Here is a 23,678-nt window from a genome sequence, read left to right as displayed (position 1 = left end):
GACCCCCGAAAGACCCCTTAAAGAGGGTCTTGAGCAAAGTGCTGTCCTGCGCTTTGGGAAAAGTTGCTTTCGTTTCAACTCATGGTTTAGGTTTGATCTTTACTTTACTGTCATCGCGTGCAGGTGGCTTTATGCAAAGGGAGAGTTCTGGTTGACACAAATGCCCGGATAGCTAGAGAAATCTCTGAGTGGCGCTTAAGTGGGCCCAGTCTCCGCGCGCTTGGGTGGTTTCACTGTCAGAGCTGAGGCGCGCTCAGACATCTCACAGGCCATTCAGAATTTATGTGTAACTCCAACTGCAATGACTGTGCTGCGTGGTTGAAGGGTATAACCATCATTTGCTTGAAAATTGTGTACATTCAAATTTGTTCTTGAAAAAAAAAAGCTCTCTGGAGCTCGAGAGTGGATTTGGGTCTTGGGCTAAGGAGCAGATTTTCTTCTGAACTGGGGCTTTTACATATTGAATTGTTCCTTTTCCATTTGGGACTCTGAAGAATTTAAGAGGGGTAGAATTTCTGAATCAGACATTGCAAAGGCTTTGTGTGTGTATTTTTACGATCAGTTTTGTCCAGAAAAGTGAACCAGGTCAATGGATTATTTATGAGCCTGCTAGCTAACTCTCATCATAGGAAGACGAGATCAAATATTTAATGTGTTTTGCCTTCAGTTACATAGGAAAAATGTCTAAGAAGGTGACATTGGGACTTGTGTTTAATGAAACAGAGAACTGTGGGCAGCGTCAGTGTTGGGTTTTTAGGAGGGCAGGGAGCACACAGCTTTGACTCTTTGTCCCATTACTTGCTTCTGTGAAGCCACTGAGGCCCCAGGGTTTGGATTTTCCTACCACGCACTCGGGTTGCAGTGACCGTTCCAGCATGGATGAGTGAGACGCAGGTCCTTAGGAAGTTTGTGTAAATTGAGCAAGCCACTTGGGGCATGGGCTTTTCTATTTTCTTTCTTTCTTTTTCCCACTAAAGAACAGGTTGGAACTGCTTCACAGTTAACCAAAAGTTCCCTCAACACTGTGGTGATCCATCTAAGACCTCTCAGAGATGTAACCACCAACACAGATATTCCAACACATTTTTTCCAATCTGGTTGTTTAAGAAATATATATATACTAGGAGTGGGATAGAGGGAATAATGTTGATGTTTTAATGGAATCTGAAAGACCTCAGGAATTCCTCTTGGGGGATGTTTAGAGTCGTCTGAGCATTTTGATGAAACTTGGAGAGGCATGTTGAAGAGTTTTGCAAATGGGTGAGGTGCCTGAAGAATGGGGATGCTTGGCTGGAGGGGGGGTTAGGAGCATGGATCAGTCTCTTTCTTACAGCAGGTGCTTGCTTCCTAAACACCCTGGATGTCCCCTGCCAAACAGAAACACAGGTAACTCCAGACATTAAGCCAATACGTGGCGGCTCCTTCTGCTTCCTACTTGTGGAATGAATGGTATAATTGGAGAGAACATAGAAGGCAGGGTTTCCTGAAGAAGCTTAATTTTAATTTGGCTTCATGAATCAACAGGATATGGTCATGACTTGACTTTTTCTAAAGATGTCTGGACAGTCAGAGCAAACATTATACAGTCATTTTTGGCTGTTGTTGAGAAGGTAACTCAGACCTTAATTATTCCCAGTAACACATCAGCTCCTCGTGGTCCTCAGCTCTAAATGAGGGGCTATGAGGAGGCCTGCCTAACACGATGTCCGAGTGCCCTCCAACTCACTCTGCAACCGTGACCCTAACCTCTCCACTTGAAGAAAACACGAGTTGAAACGATGGTGCAAAAAGGCTGCAGGGCTAGTACTCTCTACCCAGAGATCACCTTCAAATCAGGGTCTCCTGGGGATCCCCTCGGGTTTCACTCTAAGGCAGAAGCTGTGCACACTCTGACACACGTGAGTTAAGCCCCGCACCTTAACCACATCCAACCAACAGGGGCCCAATAACCCCCCAGCTGCCCAAATGCCCTTTGCAAGATGCCCAGGGTGTGGTGAGGTAGAAACAGCCCCCTGGCAGCACAAATTTGGGCTGCGCCGATTTTCCTGTCCAGTCCCTGGGCTACTGACAGCCGCCTGCACTCCCCTGAGGTTTGCAGTGTTCATGGAATATACGTGGGTGTGGAGCGAAACCTCTCATAAAAGTGCCTGTTTGTCCACACTGGGACAAGTGAGGCACACTCCCTTGCTCTTACAGAGAATCTGTTTCTGGGCTTAACCAGGCAAAATGACATTCCAAGGAAAGAAAACTCCCATCTTTCTAGGAGGAATCCAGGGGAAAACATGAAACTAGCCTTTCATAGAAACCTGGCATCAATGATCTTCCCTGAGCAGAAAGGCAAATTGCTCTTCTAGGGTGTGCACGGGCTCCACCATCGGCCTGCACAGCCCGGTGTTTCCAGGTGGAGCTCACCGTGCTGACTTTGGTTCACATTCAGAAATGTTGGTCTCTGCAGCGGCTGCTCCCTTCAGCCTGACTTTTGTTCGCTCTGGGTGACTGGGAAGATAAAGGCTCATTTACTGAATGTCAACAACGTGCTTTTAAATGGGAGCAAGTGTTTTCCCAGCCCTGTGTCTAATGAGGTGACAAAATGAGTAGTGATAAAGTGGGTGTGAGGCAGTCTGACTGTCTTATTATTATTTCCATCTTTCCTTTGGCCCCCCTGGAACCTGGCAGCAGCTCCCCAGCTTCCATCCCAACTGTGAACCAAGGGGACTTGTTAATGGGATTTAAGCCACAGGCTCTTTAGCACCCAGGACTGGACGGACCTCCATTAATCCCAGAAGCCCCTGGGCTGCAAAAGGAGAGACGCACCCCAGTGATGTGGAGACACAGAGGCAATGTCCCAGGGCCTTCAGGTACTGAGGAGTGACAGACGGGTCTGTCTCCTGGGAGGGTCTCCTGGGATGGTGAAGTCAAGTTCTTCAGGTACATTATTTGAGGTAGGGAGGGCAGAGGTGACAGGAGGGGTTGTGACGAGACCAGGTGGTGATCTGGGCAAGCAATTCTCAGCCACGTTGGGGACACAGCGAGCCCGTTGTGCGCTTCGGGAGAGCCCAGAGCCCCAGGCTGGGTGGGCAGCCGGTGGGAGGGGGCAAGTACGTAGGCCTTTGCCATCCTGGGTTTTGGTGTGATCTTTCTGTGTAGATACCAGGAAGAAAGTGCATTTCATTTCCTTTGTTACTGAACTGTCAAATAAAATAAGCCGATTTGTTTTCTCTAAGGGGCCAAGAATTAGAGAGTGTGAGACCCGGAAGGACCAGGGAGGGGTTCTGCTCCCCGTAGCTCTGTGTGTGGCTGGCTCGAGCTCGCCCACAGCTCATGAGGACAGAGCCAGGCCTGGAACTTGAGACTCTTGTACTTTCACTCTCTTCTCTTCCCTCCGTAATGGTGGGCATGTCGTCTTTAAAAGGCGAATCAAATTAGCTTGCCCTTTCCCGTGTTTCAGTGTTTCAGGGGAGGGGAGCTGGGCCGAAGGAACAGAGAGGGAGGAGCCTGGAGGGGAGAGGGGAGATAAGCTGTTCTGGCCAGCAGGGAGCTTTGGCTGACTGGAAGTTTCCCAGCACTGGCTGAGGGCTAGAATTATTTTTTCTTTTGAAAATGTTCAACTGAAAAATCAGAGATATGGTCCATTTTCCCCAGTTAACATTTTGCCAATTTGTGTACAAAGTCACTCTAATTATGCATAGATCTAATTTTTGCATATGCAGTATATATATAATTTGATATGTGTAATATGTAAAATCATTAATATTATTATGCCTTTTATATATTTGTATATGTATATATATAACTAATATATATAGTTGAACCTTTGAGAGTTTGCAGACTTCCAGATACTTCTTCCTTAAATACTTCAGCATACATTTCCAACAAACAAGGACCTTCTGGTACATAACCACAGCGCCATGTTCATGCTGGGGAAACTGGAGATGGATACAATACTATTATCACACATACAGCTCATATTCCCATTTCCCCCACTGTCTCAGTGATGTCCTTTTTAGCTTACAGTGTTACTTTGTGAGACTGTAAACTAGGGGTCAGAAAGCTTTTCTTGCTCTCATCTCAGTGCATATCTGAGAACTAGATTGATGCAATGGTGTGTGAGGATGAACTGATTTTTCGTGAGTGTCCCCAACTGTGTGACTCACACTAAAGCACATCTCAGAAATGTTTGACCTAAGAGTAGAGGCACCGTTGAGCAGCAACACCCAAACTCCAAACACCTTGTGGCTGAAGAGGTGGCCGCACGTGGCCTCCACGCCCCCTCTCCACCTGGATGCACCCCTCTCCTCCAGCAGCCTCACCTCACCTGACCTCACCTCTCCTTCTCCCCTCCATTCCCCGCCCAGAGAAATGGGCCAGTTTCTCCTCTCTTTTCTCTTCTCCACTCCCATTTTATTTTGTAATTCCACTTCAAACCTGTTTTTCCCCGCTTCCCTCTTCCACCTTGCTAAGCAGCCACAGGTAAATCCACCCTTATTTCATAGCACCCTCTCCCTGGGGCTTTTTCCCTCTTCTCCCTGTCTTGGGTCCCTTTGTGGGCCCAATCATGTCTGTTTTACACAAAGGTAATCTTAGTAATATACCCGTACAAAGGAAAAGAGAAGCTGTGTGTGGACATGTTCCCATGTGTTTTATCTTGATTTGTACTTATTGCATAAATTGTATTTATCACAACAGTAAAGGAGTGTTTAGAAGGTGTAAGTGACACTCGTAATCCTGCTTAATCTAACACATCACCTGTTTTGAGTTTCTCAAGTCTCTTTCCCAGCCTCGTCCACATTTAAATATACTACGGTAACAGAGTAAAAGCAGTTTTGTTTTCTGCAAAAAGTTGTAAGTTGTGAAATTATGTGTCACAAGTAATTCATGTCATCAACTTCTTCTTCTTTTTTCTTTTTTTTCTTTTTTTTTTTTTTGAGACGGAGTTTTGCTCTTGTTGCCCAGGCTGGAGTGCAATGGCCCGATCTCAGCTCACCACAGCCTCTGCCTCCTGGGTTTAAGCGATTCTCCTGCCTCAGCCTCCCAAGTAGCTGGGATTACAGGCATGCGCCACCACGCCTGGATAATTTTTGTATTTTTAGTAGATACGGGGTTTCTCCATGTTGATCAGGCTGGTCTCAAACTCCTGACCTCAGGTAATCCACCCGCCTCGGCCTCCCAAAGTGATGGGATTACAGGCATGAGCCACTGCACCTGGCCCATGTCATCAACTTCTAAAGAACTTGGGCTGGGCGCAGTGGCTTATGCCTGTAATCCCAGCACTTTGGGAGGCTGAGGCAGGAGGATTACTGGAGTCCAGGAGTTCAAGACCAGCCTGGGCAACATAGGGAGACCTCATCTCTGTTTTGTATTTTTAAATTGAACAACAAACAAAACTACCTCAAAAGTGCCTAAAAGACACCTCCATGGAATCTGTACAAGGATCTCCCTGCTCCTTGTTCTTCTTTCCTTAAATTTAGTTTTCCTTAAGAACCAAAAAGAAGGTTAAAATAAAGAAAGAAAGAACTTCGGATCAGTCTCATTGTCAACCCCCTCCCCACCCCTACACCGTCTTGTAGCACTTAACAATGCTGTGTTCATCACAGCTTTCATTTCAGATGCTTTAGTTTACCACGTTTATTTCTGTGGGTGGGAAATATATTCTAAGTTCCAAACCGCCAGCTCACAGATGAACATTCGGAGCCCAGGCCGCTGATGGGTGTGCCTGCCAGTACTTGTTTCAAAGTCTGAAAGCCCATCCTGGGCTCTTTAATCCTAGGCATGCCAGTCTTTTCCTGTCCATAGTCCATGAAAATGATTTTAAGGCAGCCCTCCTCCTCTGCTACCAAGATGCATGCCAGTCTTCCTGGCGGGAGGGGCAGGGAGGGGTAGGGTCCCTTAGAATAGAACCCTGATCCTATTTGACTTAACTCCAGGGAGGAGGGAAAGAGCAGCACCTCACATGGAGCTCAGATCTGTTGACACCCTTGCCCAGCCAGGAAACCGAAAACAAGCCCTCCGTGCTGAGAGCTGTACAGGGCCTGCTCCAGTCTGCAAGTATTTGGACTCAGGGACGTGCAGCCATAGCCCCTGCTTCCAGAGGAACACAAAGCAAATGTACTTAAAAGGATAACTAATGATACCTGGTAATCAATGGCGAGTGACAAATGACAATCGAGTAGAAAGAGTGTATTTTGGGCTGGAGTGGTGAGAGGAGGTGCATAGAAGTTTATGCCAGGCCTTGGAGGGTGCAGGATAATTAGAGGAAGGGAAGCTACAGGGTGGGGACGCACACGGCACTGTTGGTGCCTACTGGCCCCTTAGTAACCTGCAGTATTTGTTAAAAACTGCAGATCCCTGAGTGCCCACGTGGATCTGTTGAATTAGAATCTCTGGGAGAGCAGCCCAGGAGTCTGTTTCCCAGGTGGCCCCAAGCACTGATTGAGAGAAACAAGCATGACCCATTGAGGCCCGTGCTGGGAGCCAGAGATCACTTAAATCTCAAGTCTCGTGGGCCTTAGTTTCCCTGACTAGGGTGTGAAGTAGAAAGGCAGAATGGGTTGCGGATGTGTGGTAGTGATACTGACATCAACTCACTGTCATTGATTGATGCTTCCCTGTGCTAGACACTGAGTTAAGCATGTGTCATACTTTAATTCCCATGACAGCCTTTAGGAAGTAGCAGTTTTAACAGTCTGCTTTTACACAGGCGGAAATGGAAGCTAAGAGAGGTTAAGTGACCTACTCAAAGTCACACAGCCAGTAAGTGGTGGACCAGGGATTCCAGTGCAGACCTGAAACAGAAAGGAGAGCTATGGGTTATGAACATAGGAACTAATGAAGGATGACTCTGGAAGGAAGTTAGTCTGGGCTTAACTGTTTATGTTCACTGGAGGAGACTGTTCATGTCTGCTATGCCAAATTCATTTCTTTCTAGTAAAGTCAAAATTAATCCAGTGTCCTTTTGGCCAGCCTCTCGGGGGGCTCTTAACCCCATCACAAGGGGCAAATCCTCTAGATTTTATACTCTGTGTAGAGAGAAGCCCAGGGCTATCCTCTCCCAGGCAGGGAAAGTTCTGGACAGAGATTCTTTTCCTTTCTCATGGTAACAGGCCCAAATGGCCCTGAGAATTTTATCCTTCTTAATTCCTCTCCAAAAAATTAAACCAGGCTGGGTGCAGTGGATCATGCCTGTAATCCCAGCACTTTGGGAGGCCAAGGCAGGAGGATCGCTTATAGGCCAGGAGTTCAAGACCAACCTGGGCAACATGATGAAACCCTGTCTTTGAAAAAAAGTACAAAAAATTAGCTGGGTATGGTGGCACACACCTGTAATCTCAGCTACTCGGGAGCCTGAGGTGGGAGGATTCCTTGAGCCCGGGAGGTTGAGGCTGCAGAGAGCCGTGATCGTGCCCCTGCACTCCAGCATGGATGACAGAGCAAGACCCTGTCTCTTAACAACAACAACAAACAAACAACAAACAAACACCAAACAAACAGAAAAACCACGAAGCTGTTTGACTCTGTCATATAAGGAATCCTTTGGATAAGAAGATGGCTGTGATAGTGGAGTTCATTTCTACCCTTTTTGCCCAAAAAAACAAGCAGATTTTCTCTATTCTCTTCATTTCTATCATGAAGTCTCTTCAATTCATTGGAAAGGCAAGCCAGGAGTCCCTATGGCTTCCAACCTGTGCCCCTGTGACCCTGCACACTTCTGGAACACAGCGGTGCCTTCCGCAGATGCAAACGTGAGCCTCCATTTTACACTGCGGAGCCTGCAAGGAAGGATCAGCCGAAAGCCGAGGTCCTGTGACAGAAACTGTGCAATAGCAGCAAAAGAATACTTAAAGCGTGGGGCAACTGTGGTGCAAAACATGTAAGCTATCTAAACATGCCGCGGCAAGCCAGCGGCAGCCACCGTTCACCACGGGATGTGCGGCAGCACCAAGCCTCTCTCCAGAAGCATCGTGTTTTTCCTAGCAATGGGTCTTCCTTTTCAGATTTTGGGCTTGGCCTGTGGACACCATGCAGGCAGGACTGCGCCTGTTGTTTCTTTTTTCTTTCTTTCTTTTTTTTTTTTTTTTTTGAGACAGAATCTTACTCTGTCGCCCAGGCTGGAGCGCAGTTCAGTTCACTGTAACCTCTGCCTCCCAGGTTCAGGCGATTCTCATGCATCAGCCTTCTGAGTAGCTGAGATTACAGACATGCACCATCACGCCTGGCTAATTTTTGTATGTATGTATGTATGTATGTATGTATTTATTTATTTATTTGAAACAGAGTTTCACTCTTGTCACCCAGGCTGGAGTGTAGTGGCTGGATCTTGGCTCACTGCAACCTCCGCCTCCTGGGTTCAAGCAATTCTCTTGCCTCAGCCTCACAAGTAGCTGAGATTACAGGTGCCCACCACCATACCCAGCTACTTTTTGTATTTTTAGTAGAGACAGGATTTCACCATGCTGGCTAGGCTGGTCTCAAACTCCTGACCTCAGGTGATCCGCCCCCCTTGGCCTCCCAAAGTGCTGGGATTGCAGTGGTGAGTCACCCGGCCCGGCCTGCCTGCCTCCTTCCTGAGGAGCCTAGCACATGTGGGCCTGCGTACATCTTTGCTGAAGGAGTACTTCTCCGCGGGGAGGGCCAGATTCCATGTTTACTGCTCCGGGCGGCACCAGCATTCTGTAATTCCCACCACCCATGGGAGATGCCCTGGGAACTTCGGCCTCCCTCTGAATAGAGAATACTAACTACCAGTTGCCTCTATGACCTGTAACTAATCCTATCTCATCAGCGTTAAACCCACAGTTCATTTGTTTTTGTTTGTTTTGAAAAAGAAAGTTGAGTTTCCCGAGAAATGAACTCACTTTGATCTTGACGCATGAAGTCAAAGTTCAACATTTCTGTAGTGTCTTTCTGCTTAGAAGGCACTGATGGACTTCAAGTAGATGGAATGTCACAGGCATTTCCAAAGGGCTGGGTGTTTATGACCAGTCATGATGATTGCATGCTTGTTCAGGTACCGGTTGCTCCTGGCTATAGAGACAGAGTGTGTGGAAAGAGGAATGGAGATTTGATCAGGAGAAGTTTAAATAGAAACGCTCCTTTTTTACTTGGAGTCAGGGATTGGGGAAATGGAGTGCATTAACTTCAGGAGAGTGAAGAGAAAGTCAACTACGCCCATTGGCTGGTCAACTGCACCCCTCATGTACAGAGACCTGGGGGGCGAGGCTCCTGCCTGCCAGCTGTCATCCCACTGCAGAGATGGGGTCCATGGCACCACCCTCAGCCTGTCACCAGCACGACCTGGAACAACAGCACACATCCAAGATGCAAAGGAAGGCTTCCTTCGGGGGCTTTTTCTGGCCATGGAGAAACTCAGAGGCTGCCTGGAGAAGGTCACAGCTGGAACATGAACTTCGTTTGCAATCTTTCCACCCAGCAGGATAAAAATACCTTTTAAAAAAAGAAAGCTTAGAAGAGGGCATTCTCAGAAACCAACCTTCTTAACAACTCACACTTCTCTATTGCTGGGCCAGTTTGTTTTCAGCCATTATTATGTGCAAGTCTTGATAGAAAAAGCCAGCCAGGGCTCTGCAGAATCAGAAAAAAAATGAGAAGAGAGTCTGGGGCTCCACAGGCAGGAGCTTGCAGGCAGAAAGGGCCCCAGGCACACGGCATCTGCTCCTAGCCGACCCGATTAGTCACCGAGAGGAGTTTTCCTCTACCTGGCAGAGGCAGAGGAGTGAGTTAAGAAAAGGAGACGTGTGTCTCCTTTGAGTGGCTGTAACTTTCTGTTTGCATCCCAGATTCTGTGATGAGGGGTGGGGGCTCAGTAGGAGAACCCCAGAAAGCACCACTGGATAGAGAGAGACAGCCTCTGGGGAGAGGCTGCCCGGTCATGAGTTGTCTGAGGGATGCTCTGGGTTTTCTTGCACTGATGCCACTTCAGCCTATTGATATAAAATTTTTTAATTAAAAAAATTAAAAAGAACTAGGGGATATTTCAGGAAACAAGACCTCTGTAATGGCTCAGAACACACAGAAACAGCGTATTACTCTTCCAGGAGCTGCTCGTCATAGTCGCCAGGAATTCAGGACTGGATGCCTTCGGGGCTGAAGCCCTGAGGACTCCCGAGAACACACATTGTCCCCCAAAGTCTACCTACCTGAACCCATTTTCTACCCTCTCTGCAGGATGCCTCAAGGGAGAAGGTAAACGAAGTCCAGAACAAATCATTTGGCCCCTGAGGCAGAAGCGTAACTGCTCACTGCTGTGGCTAAATGTTTATTTCTTTTTTTTTTTTTTTTTTTTTTGAGACGGAGTCTCGCTCTGTCGCCCAGGCTGGAGTGCAGTGGCCGGATCTCAGCTCACTGCAAGCTCCGCCTCCCGGGTTCACGCCATTCTCCTGCCTCAGCCTCCCGAGTAGCTGGGACTACAGGCGCCCACAACCGCGCCCGGCTAATTTTTTGTATTTTTAGTAGAGACGGGGTTTCACCGTGGTCTCGATCTCCTGACCTTGTGATCCGCCCGCCTCGGCCTCCCAAAGTGCTGGGATTACAGGCGTGAGCCACCGCGCCCGGCCTAAATGTTTATTTCCTCTCCCCAAAGTATTGCTTCTGAGATGGACCTAGTTTCCCTTCCGTAGACCCTCTGGGCCTGGGTAGAGAGGCCAGGGAAAGATTGGGTGATGCAACTGGAGCTTCTGTTCAAGTGAGAGGAAAGTGGCAGTACTGAAAATAGAAGAGGTTCTTGCAGAAAACTGTGGGGCCAGGCTGGGTGTGGTGGCTCACACCTGTAATCCCAGCTCTTTGGGAGGCCGAGGCGGGTGGATCATGTGAGGTCAGGAGTTCGAGACCGTCCTGACCAACATAGTGAAACCCCATCTCTACTAAAAATATAAAAATGAGCCAGGCATGGTGGAACGCACCTGTAGTCTCAGCTACTCGGAGGCTGGGGCACGAGAATCGCTTGAACCCGGGAGGCAGAAGTTGCAGTGAGCCAAAATTGTGCCACTGAACACCAGCGTGGGCGACACAGCAAGACTCTGTCTCAAAAAAAAAAAAATTGTGGAAGGCCAGCCGGAGGAAGAGCAAGGGGTGGGGCAGCTCTTCAGCTTGGTGCCCTCTGGCCGCACAAGGAAAAGCTCTTCCTCCCTGCCATTTGGCCTTCAAGTTCATCAGTTGTTAAATGTACAAAACATGTAATTGATATAGGCCGGAGGGAAGTACAGAGGCCTTCTTAAACAACACAACCATTGACCACCAAGTTCAGGTTTAATTTAGCTGAATATTTAAATACATTGACATCTCATCATGTAATAAAATAATAATATCCGTTGGCCTGGTAAAATGGTTACCTGTGGTGGGTGAGGGCATGTGTGGTTATTTTAAAAGCCTATCAAGCCTAGTTGAGGGCCCAAGGAAGGGGGAAGCAGGGGGAGGCCAAGGCCAGACAGTAGCATAGATGGTGAGCGGAATGAGGTTATGGAGATTGCTCTTGTCAGAAACTCATATCCTTCTGAGTGGTGTTTACATCTTTGAGCCTGGGGTGGGTGGCGGAGGGCCCAAACAGTGGGGTACAGCCCAAGATATCTACCCCCCCCTTACACACACACACCCCCTGGCTACATGGAGCTGATTTATCCCTTGTTGCTGTAGATATTTTTGGCAACCATCAATCCCTTTAAAATTTTTATTTTCCACTTTGCAGAGAAAACGCAGCAAACGCACAACCCTAGTGACTGACATTCCCTGGTGTTCTTGTCTAATCCTTGCTCATATTTATAACCATAGTCATCCATGTGAAGCTACTATTTTGTGTCCTGATTTTTCACTTACTATGTTTTTGTCTTCACGTGTGTAGATAGTTAAGTTGCAGTCACCGAAAACCCCAAGTAGGCAGGAGACACCATGTGCCGTTTCTATTAGCCAGTCCCTAGCCATCCTCCTAACTGTTGGATCTGGAGGGTTAGCCTCAGATCATTGCAGTTATAAATAGTCCATCCCTGGCTATCTTTTCTAGAAGTGTCCAGTGTCATCTCAGCTAGGCAGAAACATATTTCAACTCCCAAACTGTTTCAAGAGTGTGAAAAGCTCAGGCCCAGAAGAAACAGAGTGAGCAGTTGAACGGTCTTACAACTGCTGCTTACAACTTTATAACAGGCCATAGGTTTAAAGTCCAAAAGGGCTCAAATTTCTACCCCATGTTTGACGACTCAGACCTCAATTCAGAGCTGAGCTGACTTCCCTGCGCCCAGGCCACGGGGGTGAAGTGAAGGCACAGCAGCCCCAGCTGGGCCCTCCCGATGGAGGCGCAGGGGGACGGCTACACCAGCCACTCCAGCGTCGGTAACCTGCACGCTCTTCTCCCTGGGTCTCCTGGAGGCAAGGCGACCTTGCTTGCCCGCTATTGCAGAATAACAAGGGGCTTAGCCACAGGAGTTGCTGGCAAGTGGCAAGAAGAGTAAATGGTGAGCAGCAGTGCCGTTTAAGGACCAGTCGGGCTTGCAGATGCATAATGGGAACGCAGAAAGGCCATGTGCAGATAGACTGGACACAGCTGGAGGCAGCTCAAAGCTGCCCCAACCTTCCTAGGGGTTAAAAGACGAGTGACAGAGTCCATAGCTAAGGAGCTGGGGTGCCTCACAAAGGGAGGCCTTTTCACCTCTGTCCTTTGCTTTTATCCTTTTAAAATCGTGTCTGTAGTTGATACAAAATGTAACTTTGGGTGTGCAGCTTAAATGCTGGCGAGGACTGTCCTGCCTACTGAAAGGCAGAAACGCCTTTGCTTGTCATTGTTTCCCCAACATGGCATCCAAGACAAAGGCGCTGCTCTGTGACACTTGGGAGCCTCCCTCACGTTCTTCTGAGCTGCTGGCAAACCATAAGGTGAGATTCCAGTAGCTCAAAGGGAAGCGAGTGCTTTACTCTCCAGTCCAGCCTGTGCAAAACTTGGTGATTTGCTATCTATTTTTGTTGGTTTTGTTGTTTCCTTTTGAAATTACTTGATTGTAATTTGATGCCCTGTATAGGTTGAGAAATTTAGTTGATTTTATGGACTGCCATGTAGCAAATAGGATGTCTCACATTTAACAGATGCATTTGTAATCGTGTTAGCTAACGTAGTTTAAGATGTATGATGAGTTAATACCAAAGACGAGTAAAATGTCTAACTTTATTCTCCTTCCTCTGTGTTTCTTTCCAACAGAGTCAATCCTGACGTGTCAATCCCGACGATAGAAAGCTCGGAGGTGATCCACAAATCCAAGCACCCAGAGTTCGGTTGGGATCCTTGGCAGATGGACATCAGTGCCATTTACTAACCAGCAGGATGGAGACCACACCCTTAAATTCTCAGAAGCAGCTCTCAGCGTGTAAGGATGGAGAAGACTGTCAGGAAAATGGAGTTCTACAGAAGGTTGTTCCCACCCCAGGGGACAAAGTGGAGTCCGGGCAAATATCCAATGGATACTCAGCAGTTCCAAGTCCTGGTGCGGGAGACGATACACGGCACTCTATCCCGGCGGCCACCACCACCCTAGTGGCTGAGCTTCATCAAGGGGAACGGGAGACCTGGGGCAAGAAGGTGGATTTCCTCCTCTCAGTCATTGGCTATGCTGTGGACCTGGGCAATGTCTGGCGCTTCCCCTACATATGTTACCAGAATGGAGGAGGTCAGTATCACAGGCTGCGAGTAGAGGCTGTGACCTGGGGTGGGCTGTGAGCCGGGGTGGGCTGAGACCCGGGTGGGCTGTGACCCGGGTGGGCTGCGACCTGGGGTGGGCTGTAGGTCCTCTTGAGAGGCCAGAACACAGATCACATCTTTTCAGTCTTCACTGGTGTAAGTCTGGGAACATGATGGCTTAGACTTTCGAGCTGGTCGAAAAGTCAAATCTCGCCAGGCATGGTGTCTCATGCCTGTAATTCCAGAACTTTGGGAGGCTCAGGCAGGTGGATCACCTGAGGTCAGGAGTTCAAGACCAGCCTTGCCAACATGGCAAAACCCCATCTTCACTAAAAGTATAAAAATTAGCTGGGTATGGTGGTGGGCCCCTGTAGTCCCAGCTACTTGGGAGGCTGAGGCAGGAGAATCACATGAACCTGGGAGGTGGAGGTTGCAGTGAGCCAAGATGATGCCACTGCACTCCAGCCTGGGTGACAGAGCTAGACTCTATCTCAAAAAAAAAAAAAAAAAAGAAAAGAAAAGTCAAATTTCCAGCAAGCCAAAAGCTGAAGGGTGTGTGTCTGAGGCTCTCCGGGTTGAAGCTGGGTGAAGCCCTCGCAAGCCTGACCTCAGAGATCTCCAGCATCATTAGCACTCCATTTACTGAAGGGCCACCTTCTCATCCTGCATTCTCCAGGCTCTGTCCTCCCTCAGCTAGCAGTGAGGGAATGGCCATCAGCCCTGTGCTGAGTCCCTTCACTCCTGCTGGCAAGTTCTGCTGGGAAGAGTCCAGAAGGGTAGGCCTGCGTAAGGGAAAATTTGGAGGTTGCTTCAGCGTCCCAGATGCTTCTGATCCTTTGGACCCGTGTGAGGTCAGAGAAGGGCATCAACGTAGGTCCAGAGTCTTAATTACCAGTCTGGGCAGAATTTAAGCTGGATTAGATTCACAGCATGACATTAATGCCAACCTCAAAATACGAATGGCTGGCCCTCCTATCTCCTCCTGGGATGTTAGATTTTTGAGGCCAGAGGCCCTATCTTGTTCCTTGTACCCCTAAAGCCTATCAAGTAGGTAACTTATAGATTATCAAAAATAGTCGCTGACTGTAGGCCTGAAGATGGGAACCTGGGGGAGAGCGGAGCAGTGGGGGAAAGTGAGTGGGTTTGGGGCCTCTGGACTTGTTACCAGCACAGGAAAATAACAAGAAGTGGGTGTCAAATGAATCAAGCTTGATTTTGATGGAAGCTGTGACAACAGATTTGGGAGGGCAGTTAAAAAGAGGTTTGGGGATCATCCATTTGTGTCACTCTCACTTCTCCCATGACCTAACACAGAATGGCCTGGATTTACTGTCTCTTTTAAGGATTTCTGTCCATGCAGCTACAAAGGTAGTTCCAGGGGGCCCCTGGGAAGTTCAGAGCTTCCTGCCTAGGAGGAGCAAAAGTCATAATCACCTTATCTCCTGCTCCAGAGGACTCACCTTTACCCTGAGCATTATGTAAGGGGCTGGGTCACTGGTGACGTTTCCCTTACACTCATTCCCCAGCGTAAAGCTGATCAAGCAGGCTCTTTGGAGGAAGGCCGTCACAAGAACACATGGTTTTATTCTCGAGCCAGCCTTACCCAGTGTGACTGTAAATTACGTGGACCTTTATGACTTGCATGGACCTCAGGTTTCTGGGTTCAGAGCATTTTACAGCAGGTAAAATTATCAGGGAAAAATCATAGCTGACCCCCACTTTAGGCTAAAAACTCAGGCTGCAGGTGAACATTCCCCAACTTGATATTTTTAAATTCAGCCTCAGCCACAAGATCCCGGAGACACCAGCATCTCCAGTTAGGTAGCAGCTCTGTGCTTTCCTGTTCTGTGAAAACTACCCTGTCCAGCCCCTCCTGCAAACGGCGCTTGTCAGGGAGCGTTCCGGCTCAGTGGAATTATGGAAGTGTAGCCAAATATCAATAACCGTGTGTCTGGAGCCATAGACAATACTGATGAACAAAGATACTGATTCGGTGACTCACAGATGGTTGCAGCTGTTGCTACAGATTGTCACAGGTGATCTGTTCCGAGAATCCCAGGTCCTGGTTGCATCAGAATCACCTTAGGGAGCTTGAACACAATTTTTGTGTTGTACCCATGCTTGGAGATTCTGCTTCAGGAGGTCTGGGGTAGACCCAGGAATCTAGGTGACTATGATGCGTGGCTACATTTGGGAAACTCAGCTCTCCTCAACTGTGTTCTTTTATAGGGAGGAAACTGGGGCTCAGAGAGAGGAAGTGGCCCAGGGTTCTCCAGGCAGTCAGAAGGGGACGTGGTCCTGCCCGTTCTGTTGACTCCCAAACCCGGCTTTCTTCCCAATTGGTCTCTTGGCCTCCTCTGAAACCTCATTTTAGTCATGGCGCTCCCCCTACGACTGCTTCTGGCAAAGCAGTAAGACCAGAGGAGCATACCGTGAGGCCACTCAGCCCAGGGTGGCTCCGTGACACTCACATCATCTGGCGACTGTGATTCTCGGAGTCACAGATTGGTTGGGCTATCCTGGGACAGAGGTGGGCAGGAAGTGAAGTTGTCTTTCATCTGCCTCAGGGGCATTCCTCCTCCCCTACACCATCATGGCCATTTTTGGGGGAATCCCGCTCTTTTACATGGAGCTCGCGCTGGGACAGTACCACCGAAATGGATGCATTTCAATATGGAGGAAAATCTGCCCGATTTTCAAAGGTAACTGAAGGGCTTGGTGGGGTGGGTTAGTGGAGCCTCTCAGGAAGGGATTTCCATCAGTGGGTGGGAGCTGGGGACCTTCTCCTGGAATCAGTCAGGCCTTAGGAGATGGCTTGAGTAATTAAGGCTTTGACTGTGTAAGTGGTGTGAAATGGTTAAAGAGAAACAGAATAAATGGCAATGAGAAGTAAACGAATGTAAACATTTTAAAGCATTAGCAAGACATGTACACATTTTCCAAAACATGTTACCTTGCAAATACATACGAGTGACTCACGGCAGGGCCACTTTTCCCGTGGTGGCCTGGAGTCCTTGAAATGGAACGGAGGGCGGCACCCACCTGTACCCCTCTGCTGGGCTGCGGGGCTTTCCGATGCCGCGTTTCAGCCTTTTGTCATTGGGCCACCCTTAAACTTGGCCTCTGTCTCCCCGTCTCACCCACTGCCCAGGGATTGGTTATGCCATCTGCATCATTGCCTTTTACATTGCCTCCTACTACAACACCATCATGGCCTGGGCGCTATACTACCTCATCTCCTCCTTCACGGACCAGCTGCCCTGGACCAGCTGCAAGAACTCCTGGAACACTGGCAACTGCACCAATTACTTCTCTGAGGACAACATCACCTGGACCCTCCATTCCACCTCCCCAGCTGAAGAATTTTACACGTAAGTGCATGTAAGTGACGGGTGGGCCTGATGGGGCAGGCCACACCCCTGGGATTTGTCTTCTTAGGAAGGCCAGGGCCAAGGGCTCCCCACCTCTCTCCTGGCAGATTTCTGAGAGATGAAGCTATCAGGGGTGGGAGTAGCAGAATTCTGAGTTGGGAAACTCTACCTCAAGTGCTCCACGGCCTGGCGCTGCTGTGCCTCCCTGCACTTTCTCATGTGCCAAGCCAGGTTGCTCCAATGCGCCCAAGCCCGTCCCTCCCTTCACATTCCAAAATTACTCCCCTTCTTCTGGGTCCTCCTCTCAGCCGAATGTCATGGAGGCAAAGCATCCTAGTACTTTGAAAGTTCAAAACTATTCAAATGGTTTAATGTGTTAACTTCATAAGTGGCATCTACCCTTTGGAAGAAGCAGCTTGGGGAAGGTAGTATTCTTTAATGCTGGAATTTCAGGCAATGGCAGCCCAAAGAGAGAGCTACTTTGGGGTAGGGAAGAGAGCCGACTCCCCACACTTACACATCCCTCATGTTCCCAAAAGCCAGTCACATTGGCAAAGGAGTTCAGGTCCCAGCCAGCAAAGGAGAATCCAGGAAGTCTGCCTTTAGGTTGAACACTCTTCCCGGGGTGTTAGCCAAATGGGCTTTGTGGTCCTTCAGGACGGCAGGGCCAATCCCAGCTCTTCCTGGGCCTCAGTGACCACTTGGTCCTAGCAGCACAGTGTCCATTTGTCCTGGGCACCCTCAAAGGAGCAGCACAGATGTGTGCCCAGGTCACTCTCCAGAGCCTCTCAGGGGCCTTTCTTTCTCCTTCGCCCCAGGCGCCACGTCCTGCAGATCCACCGGTCTAAGGGGCTCCAGGACCTGGGGGGCATCAGCTGGCAGCTGGCCCTCTGCATCATGCTGATCTTCACTGTTATCTACTTCAGCATCTGGAAAGGCGTCAAGACCTCTGGCAAGGTGAGGAGGGCTCTGACTGCTGAGCCGGGCCTGCCCAGGGGCCCACAGGCTCTCAAACTCAAAACCCAGTAGCCAGGACAGACAGCACTGTTTCCTTCCACACCAAACACATTCTGTGATGCACCCTCTCTCTCTTCACCACATTTGTTAGAAAATTCTAGAAGTGGGTTGGGCATGGTGGCTCACGCCTCTAATCCCAGCACTTTGAGAAGCTGAGATGGGTGGATCATTTGAGGCCAGGAGTTCAAGACCAGCCGGGCCAACATGTCGAAACCTCATCACCAAAGAAAAAAAAAAAATATCTAGGCGTGGTGGCAGGCGCCTGTAATCCCAGCTACTCGGGAGGCTGAGGCAAGAGAATCACTTGAACCTGGGAGGTGGAGGTTTCTGTGAGCCAAGATCATGCCATTACACTCCTGGGCAACAGAGCGAGATTCTGTCTCACACAAAAAAAAAAAAGGAAAAGAAAAAACAATATTTTCTAGAAATGGGCCAATGCCAAGAACCATTACATGATTTTTTTTTTTTTTTCAAAATTCCTTTAACCCACCGGTAGTACCACAATTAATAATTGTGGCAATAATTTACTGGAAACCCATCGTGGACCATGTTCAGTGCTTTTTATACACTGGCCAGTGCTATTGTTTCCTGCTAGATACTCCCTCAACCTTACAGATGCGTAGTGGGCTCAGAGGTAGCTCTACTGGCCAACCTGAATCTGATCCTGTCTGTGTGATTCCAAGGGCTGTGATCTTTCTGCCACACCACCTTGCCCTCCTTTCCCAAGGTCTTCAAGAATAAAAGACACGGCTGGGAGTGGTGGCTCACGCCTGTAATCCCAGCACTTTGGGAGGCCGAGACGGGCGGATCACGAGGTCAGGAGATCGAGACCATCCTGGCTAACACGGTGAAACCCCGTCTCTACTAAAAAATACAAAAAAAAAAAAAAAAAAAAACTAGCCGGGCGAGGTGGCGGACGCCTGTAGTCCCAGCTACTCGGGAGGCTGAGGCAGGAAAATGGCGTAAACCCGGGAGGCGGAGCTTGTAGTGAGCCAAGATCTGGCCACTGCACTCCAGCCTGGGCGACAGAGCGAGACTCCGTCTCAAAAATAAAAAATAAAAAAAGAATAAGAGACACTGACGTCCATCCACCCACCTCCCTCCCCTCCCCTCCCCTGCTCCCCTCCGCTGTTTCCCTCCCCTCCCCTCCCCTCCCTGGAACAGCATGGTGATAACCCATGCTTTCGCCCTTCTTCCTTACAGGTGGTGTGGGTGACAGCCACCTTCCCTTATATCATCCTTTCTGTCCTGCTGGTGAGGGGCGCCACCCTCCCTGGAGCCTGGAGGGGTGTTCTCTTCTACTTGAAACCCAACTGGCAGAAACTCCTAGAGACAGGGGTAAGATAATGAGGGAAGTATCTGTACCTGTCTCATTTTACTAAACGAAGCTGGTCCTCCTCCACATAGGACAGTAGGGACAACTGAAATGTGGCTTTAGTGTGCAAATCTGCCATGATACTTTAACCAAGAAATACAAGCAGTAAAGTACAGTTGAGGCCACTGGATGGGTTTATGCCTAGATGATAGGAAGAGAAATCACATTTGTTGGCACTTGATTTATGGCTATGCCTGGAATGAGCCTTAAAAGCTGGTTTTGTGCCTCTGCACTTAGCCACATGGAGGCAGGAGAGACGACCCTGTTGGTGCCAGGGTCAGCCTGTGTCTCCCCCTCACCCCAGGCCCTTACCCCTGCTGTGTTCCAGGTGTGGATAGATGCAGCTGCTCAGATCTTCTTCTCTCTTGGTCCGGGCTTTGGGGTCCTGCTGGCTTTTGCTAGCTACAACAAGTTCAACAACAACTGCTACCAGTGAGTATCTGGGGTCCCCAAAGAAAGCTTGAAAGTGGCGTGAGTGAAAGTCAGCCAGTGTGGAGGAAGGTGATTGGACCGACGGCCTCGAATCTGGCCAGGTTTAGGCCTTGATGCCACTGCCCCTCAAGGGTACTGCAGGCCCCTGACCAGCTCACCCATGGCCAGAGCACTCATTGAGGCCAGGGCTTCACCCGGACCGCTCAGAGGCTGAGAGGGGCCCCAGGCCCTTCGGTTTTGTCAGTGCTCCTCTATATAAAAATAATAAGAGGCTGGGCATGGTGGCTCACACCTGTAATCCCAGCACTTTGGGAGGCCAAGGCAGGCGGATCACCTGAGGTCGGGAGTTCCAGGCTAACCTTGCCAACATGGCGAAACCCTGTCTGTACTAAAAATATAAAGATTAGCCAGGCGTGGTGGTGCACACCTGTAATCCCAGCCACTTGGGAGGCTAAGGCACAAGAGGTTGCAGTGAGCCAAGAGTGTGCCATTGCACTCCAACCTGAGTGACAGAGCAACATTCCAGAAAGAAAGAGAGAGAGAGAGAGAGAAAGAAAGATTGCAAAGTAAGTTTACAAAAAGCTGCAACATCCAATTACATAGTTAGGTTTAACTAGTCAATGTGTTTAACAACAAAAATTATAACGTGATTATTTGTATTACATATAAACAAAAAGTGTGAGGATCACGTTATTTTGACTAACACAAAATGCCATAATTTTTCTTTTCTTTTCTTTTCTTTTTTTTGAGACAGAGTTTCTTGTTGCCCAGGCTGGAGTGCAATGGTGTGATCTCGGCTCACCGCAACCTCTGCCTCCCGGGTTCAAGTGATTCTCCTGCTTCAGCCTCCCAAGTAGCTGGGATTACAGGCATGCACCACCATGCCGGCTAATTTCGTATTTCTTTTTTTTTTAATTCTTTTTTTTGAGACGGAGTCTCGCTCTGTCACCCAGGCTGGAGTGCAGTGGCCGGATCTCGGCTCACAGCAAGCTCCGCCTCCCGGGTTCATGCCATTCTTCTGCCTTAGCCTCCCGAGTAGCTGGGACTACAGGCGCCCGCCACCTCGCCCGGCTAGTTTTTTGTATTTTTTAGTAGAGACGGGGTTTCACCGTGTTCGCCAGGATGGTCTCGATCTCCTGACCTCGTGATCCGCCCGTCTCGGCCTCCCAAAGTGCTGGGATTACAGGCTTGAGCCACCACGCCCGGCCTAATTTTGTATTTTTAGTAAAGACAGGGTTTCTCCATGTTGGTCAGGCTGATCTCGAACTCCCAACCTCAGGTGATCCACCCACCTCGGCCTCCCAAAGTGCTGGGATTACAGGCGTGAGCCACTGCACCCAGCCAAAATGCCATAATTTTTGCAACAAAATCCTATTTCAGAAATTTTAACAATATAGGAAGTGTTACACCAATTATGGTTTTAAATATCACCCACTAGGCCAGGTGCGGTGGCTCACACCTGTAATCTTAGCTCTTTGGGAGGCTGAGGCAGGAGGATCATTTGAGCCTAAAAGTTTGAGTCCAGCCTGGGTAACATGGCAAGACCCCATCTCTACAAAAAATTTAAAAATTAGCTGAGTGTGGTAGTGCATGCCTATGGTCCCAGCTATTCAGGAGGCTGAAGCAGGAGGATTGCTTGAGCCCAGGAGGTTAAGGCTGCAGTGAGCTGTGTTCATGCCACTGCACTATAGCCTGTGCAACAGAGGGAGACCCTGTCTCAAAAATAAATACATAAATATCACCCATCATCTTTAGACTTAATTTTGATTGATCACAGATGGCAGCATCCAGCAATCTCCTTGTGCTATGCATAAGATAATTGTAGAACTGGTTTTTTTTTAAAGGTGGGAGGGAAATTCACATGTACCCTAAGCAATGTGGCCTTGCACTGGGACACCACCCTGCAGTTGTATGATGAGGCTGTCATTTAAAAGTGTGAGGGTGGGAGTTTGAGACCAGCCTGGCCAACATGGGAAGACCCTGTCTCTACTAAAAATGCAAAAATTAGCCAGGTGGCCGGGTGCGGTGGCTCAAGCCTGTAATCCCAGCACTTTGGGAGGCCGAGACAGGCGGATCACGAGGTCAGGAGATTGAGACCATCCTGGCTAACACGGTGAAACCCCGTCTCTACTAAAAAATACAAAAAACTAGCCGGGCGAGGTGGCGGGCGCCTGTAGTCCCAGCTACTCGGGAGGCTGAGGCCGGAGAATGGCGGGAACCCAGGAGGTGGAGCTTGCAGTGAGCTGAGATCCGGCCACTGCACTCCAGCCTGGGCGACAGAGCGAGACTCCGTCTCAAAAAAAAAAAAAAATTAGCCAGGCATGGTGGCAGGCGCCTGTAATCCCAGCTACTTGGGAGGCTGAAGCAGGAGAATCACTTGAACCCGGGAGGCGGAGGTAGCCGAGATCGTGCTACCCGCACTCCAGCCTGGGCAATAGAGCAAGGCTTCGACTCAAAAAAAAAAAAAAAAAAAGAGAAGAAAAAAGGTATGAGAGTATCTCTCTGGCTGGAAGTCTGTGACTTAGTTTGAAGATAATGTCAAAGTCTAACTCTGAGGATCTCACATATGTGAGGCTCAGGCCCTGTCCTGGCCCCCACTGCAACCCGGGCCCTGCTCCAGAACAAGGCTGGTTTGAAATGGAGAGGTCTGCGCTGGCAGGATCACCTTTTAAAGCACCCCCCACTGCTCTTCTCCCTGCACCGTGTGTGGTGGTCATGGCAGTCGGAGCTGCAGGCTTCGGCAGCTGGGCTCTGGGAGGAGGGGAAGGGGCTCCAGGACAGGCTTGAGGTTCCTTGAGTTCAGCCTGCTTGTCCTTGCTGTGGCCGGCCTGTCTAAGGCAGGGCAGGCACATAGACAGTTGCTCCTTAGAGCCCTGATCTTGGAACTGTCTCAGGCGGCCCCTTGGGTTTTCTCCTCCAGAGATGCCCTGGTGACCAGCGTGGTGAACTGCATGACGAGCTTCGTTTCGGGATTTGTCATCTTCACGGTGCTCGGTTACATGGCTGAGATGAGGAATGAAGATGTGTCTGAGGTGGCCAAAGATGCAGGTAGGACCTCAGGTTTTGTGCAGGTCCCTTGCTCCTACTGAGTTGCTTTGCTTTGAACCTTTTAAAAGTTATTTTGATTTATTTCTAAATGTTCCTGAAATTTTCCAAAGAAGGCTGGGCATGGTGGCGTTCAAGACCAGCCTGGGCAACATAGTGAGACCCTGCCTCTGTAAAAAATAAATGAGCTGGGTATGGTAGTGCACACCTGTAGTCCCAGCTACTCAGGAGGCTGAGGTGGGAGGATTGCTTGAGCCTGGGAGGTCAAGGCCACAGTGAGCCATGATCACACCACTGTACTTCAGCCTGGGTGGCAGAATAAGACCCTGTCTCCAAAATAAAAACATTTTTTATTCAAAGATTTGAGAGAAGGTTGATGCCTTGGAGATCTTTCCATGTGTTCAGGCCATGCAGGGACAGGGCAATTCCCTTGACACCCAGTTCTGGGGCCTTCAAAATCTGTGGGCTTGAAATGTTGACTCTGATGATGGCTTTAAAACCCGTGTTTGCTTCCTGTGATGGTCTTGCGATGGCTCAAAGTCTAGTAAGCAAATAATCATTTATCCGTAGAACTGCGCCTTGCAGAAAAAGAAAATCTAGCCAATATGACCACTCTATTTTACCGTGAAGTTTTCGTGGAAAAAGAAAAAAGCGACAGAGGTAGAAAAAACAGATGACGGCATCTAGTGGGCGAGGTCCCAGGGCCTTCTTGCTAACAAGCTTGTATCTTTGGCCTGATTCGGTGCTTTGACCAACCCCATGCCCC

General features: G+C 49.0%; 1 protein-coding gene across 6 annotated transcripts in view; it reads left to right on the top strand.

Annotated features, from left to right (window-relative positions):
• The window catches only part of SLC6A4 (solute carrier family 6 member 4), a 40,199-nt gene that overhangs the window by 380 nt on the left and 16,141 nt on the right, over window positions 1–23,678 (top strand). For 2 of the 6 annotated variants that reach the window (XM_065531146.2, XM_074018944.1), the window contains exons 1-8: window positions 12,213–12,458; window positions 13,196–13,661; window positions 16,240–16,374; window positions 16,824–17,043; window positions 17,862–18,000; window positions 19,264–19,398; window positions 19,764–19,867; window positions 22,788–22,915. In XM_065531146.2, coding sequence (XP_065387218.1) covers window positions 13,319–13,661; window positions 16,240–16,374; window positions 16,824–17,043; window positions 17,862–18,000; window positions 19,264–19,398; window positions 19,764–19,867; window positions 22,788–22,915 — 1,204 coding nt within the window. In that variant the 5' untranslated portion in view covers window positions 12,213–12,458; window positions 13,196–13,318. Of the gene's footprint in view, window positions 1–2,781; window positions 2,859–12,212; window positions 12,459–13,195; window positions 13,662–16,239; window positions 16,375–16,823; window positions 17,044–17,861; window positions 18,001–19,263; window positions 19,399–19,763; window positions 19,868–22,787; window positions 22,916–23,678 lie in introns of those variants that run through there. The other 4 variants (XM_005583333.5, XM_065531148.2, XM_005583334.5 and 1 more) reach the window with 3 other exon arrangements.

The sequence above is a fragment of the Macaca fascicularis genome, chromosome 16, assembly GCF_037993035.2.
Source record: "Macaca fascicularis isolate 582-1 chromosome 16, T2T-MFA8v1.1".
NCBI classification, from domain to species: domain Eukaryota; kingdom Metazoa; phylum Chordata; class Mammalia; order Primates; family Cercopithecidae; genus Macaca; species Macaca fascicularis.
The sequence above is the reverse complement of the archived record's forward strand: the minus strand, read 5'-3'. Positions and strand labels throughout refer to the sequence as shown.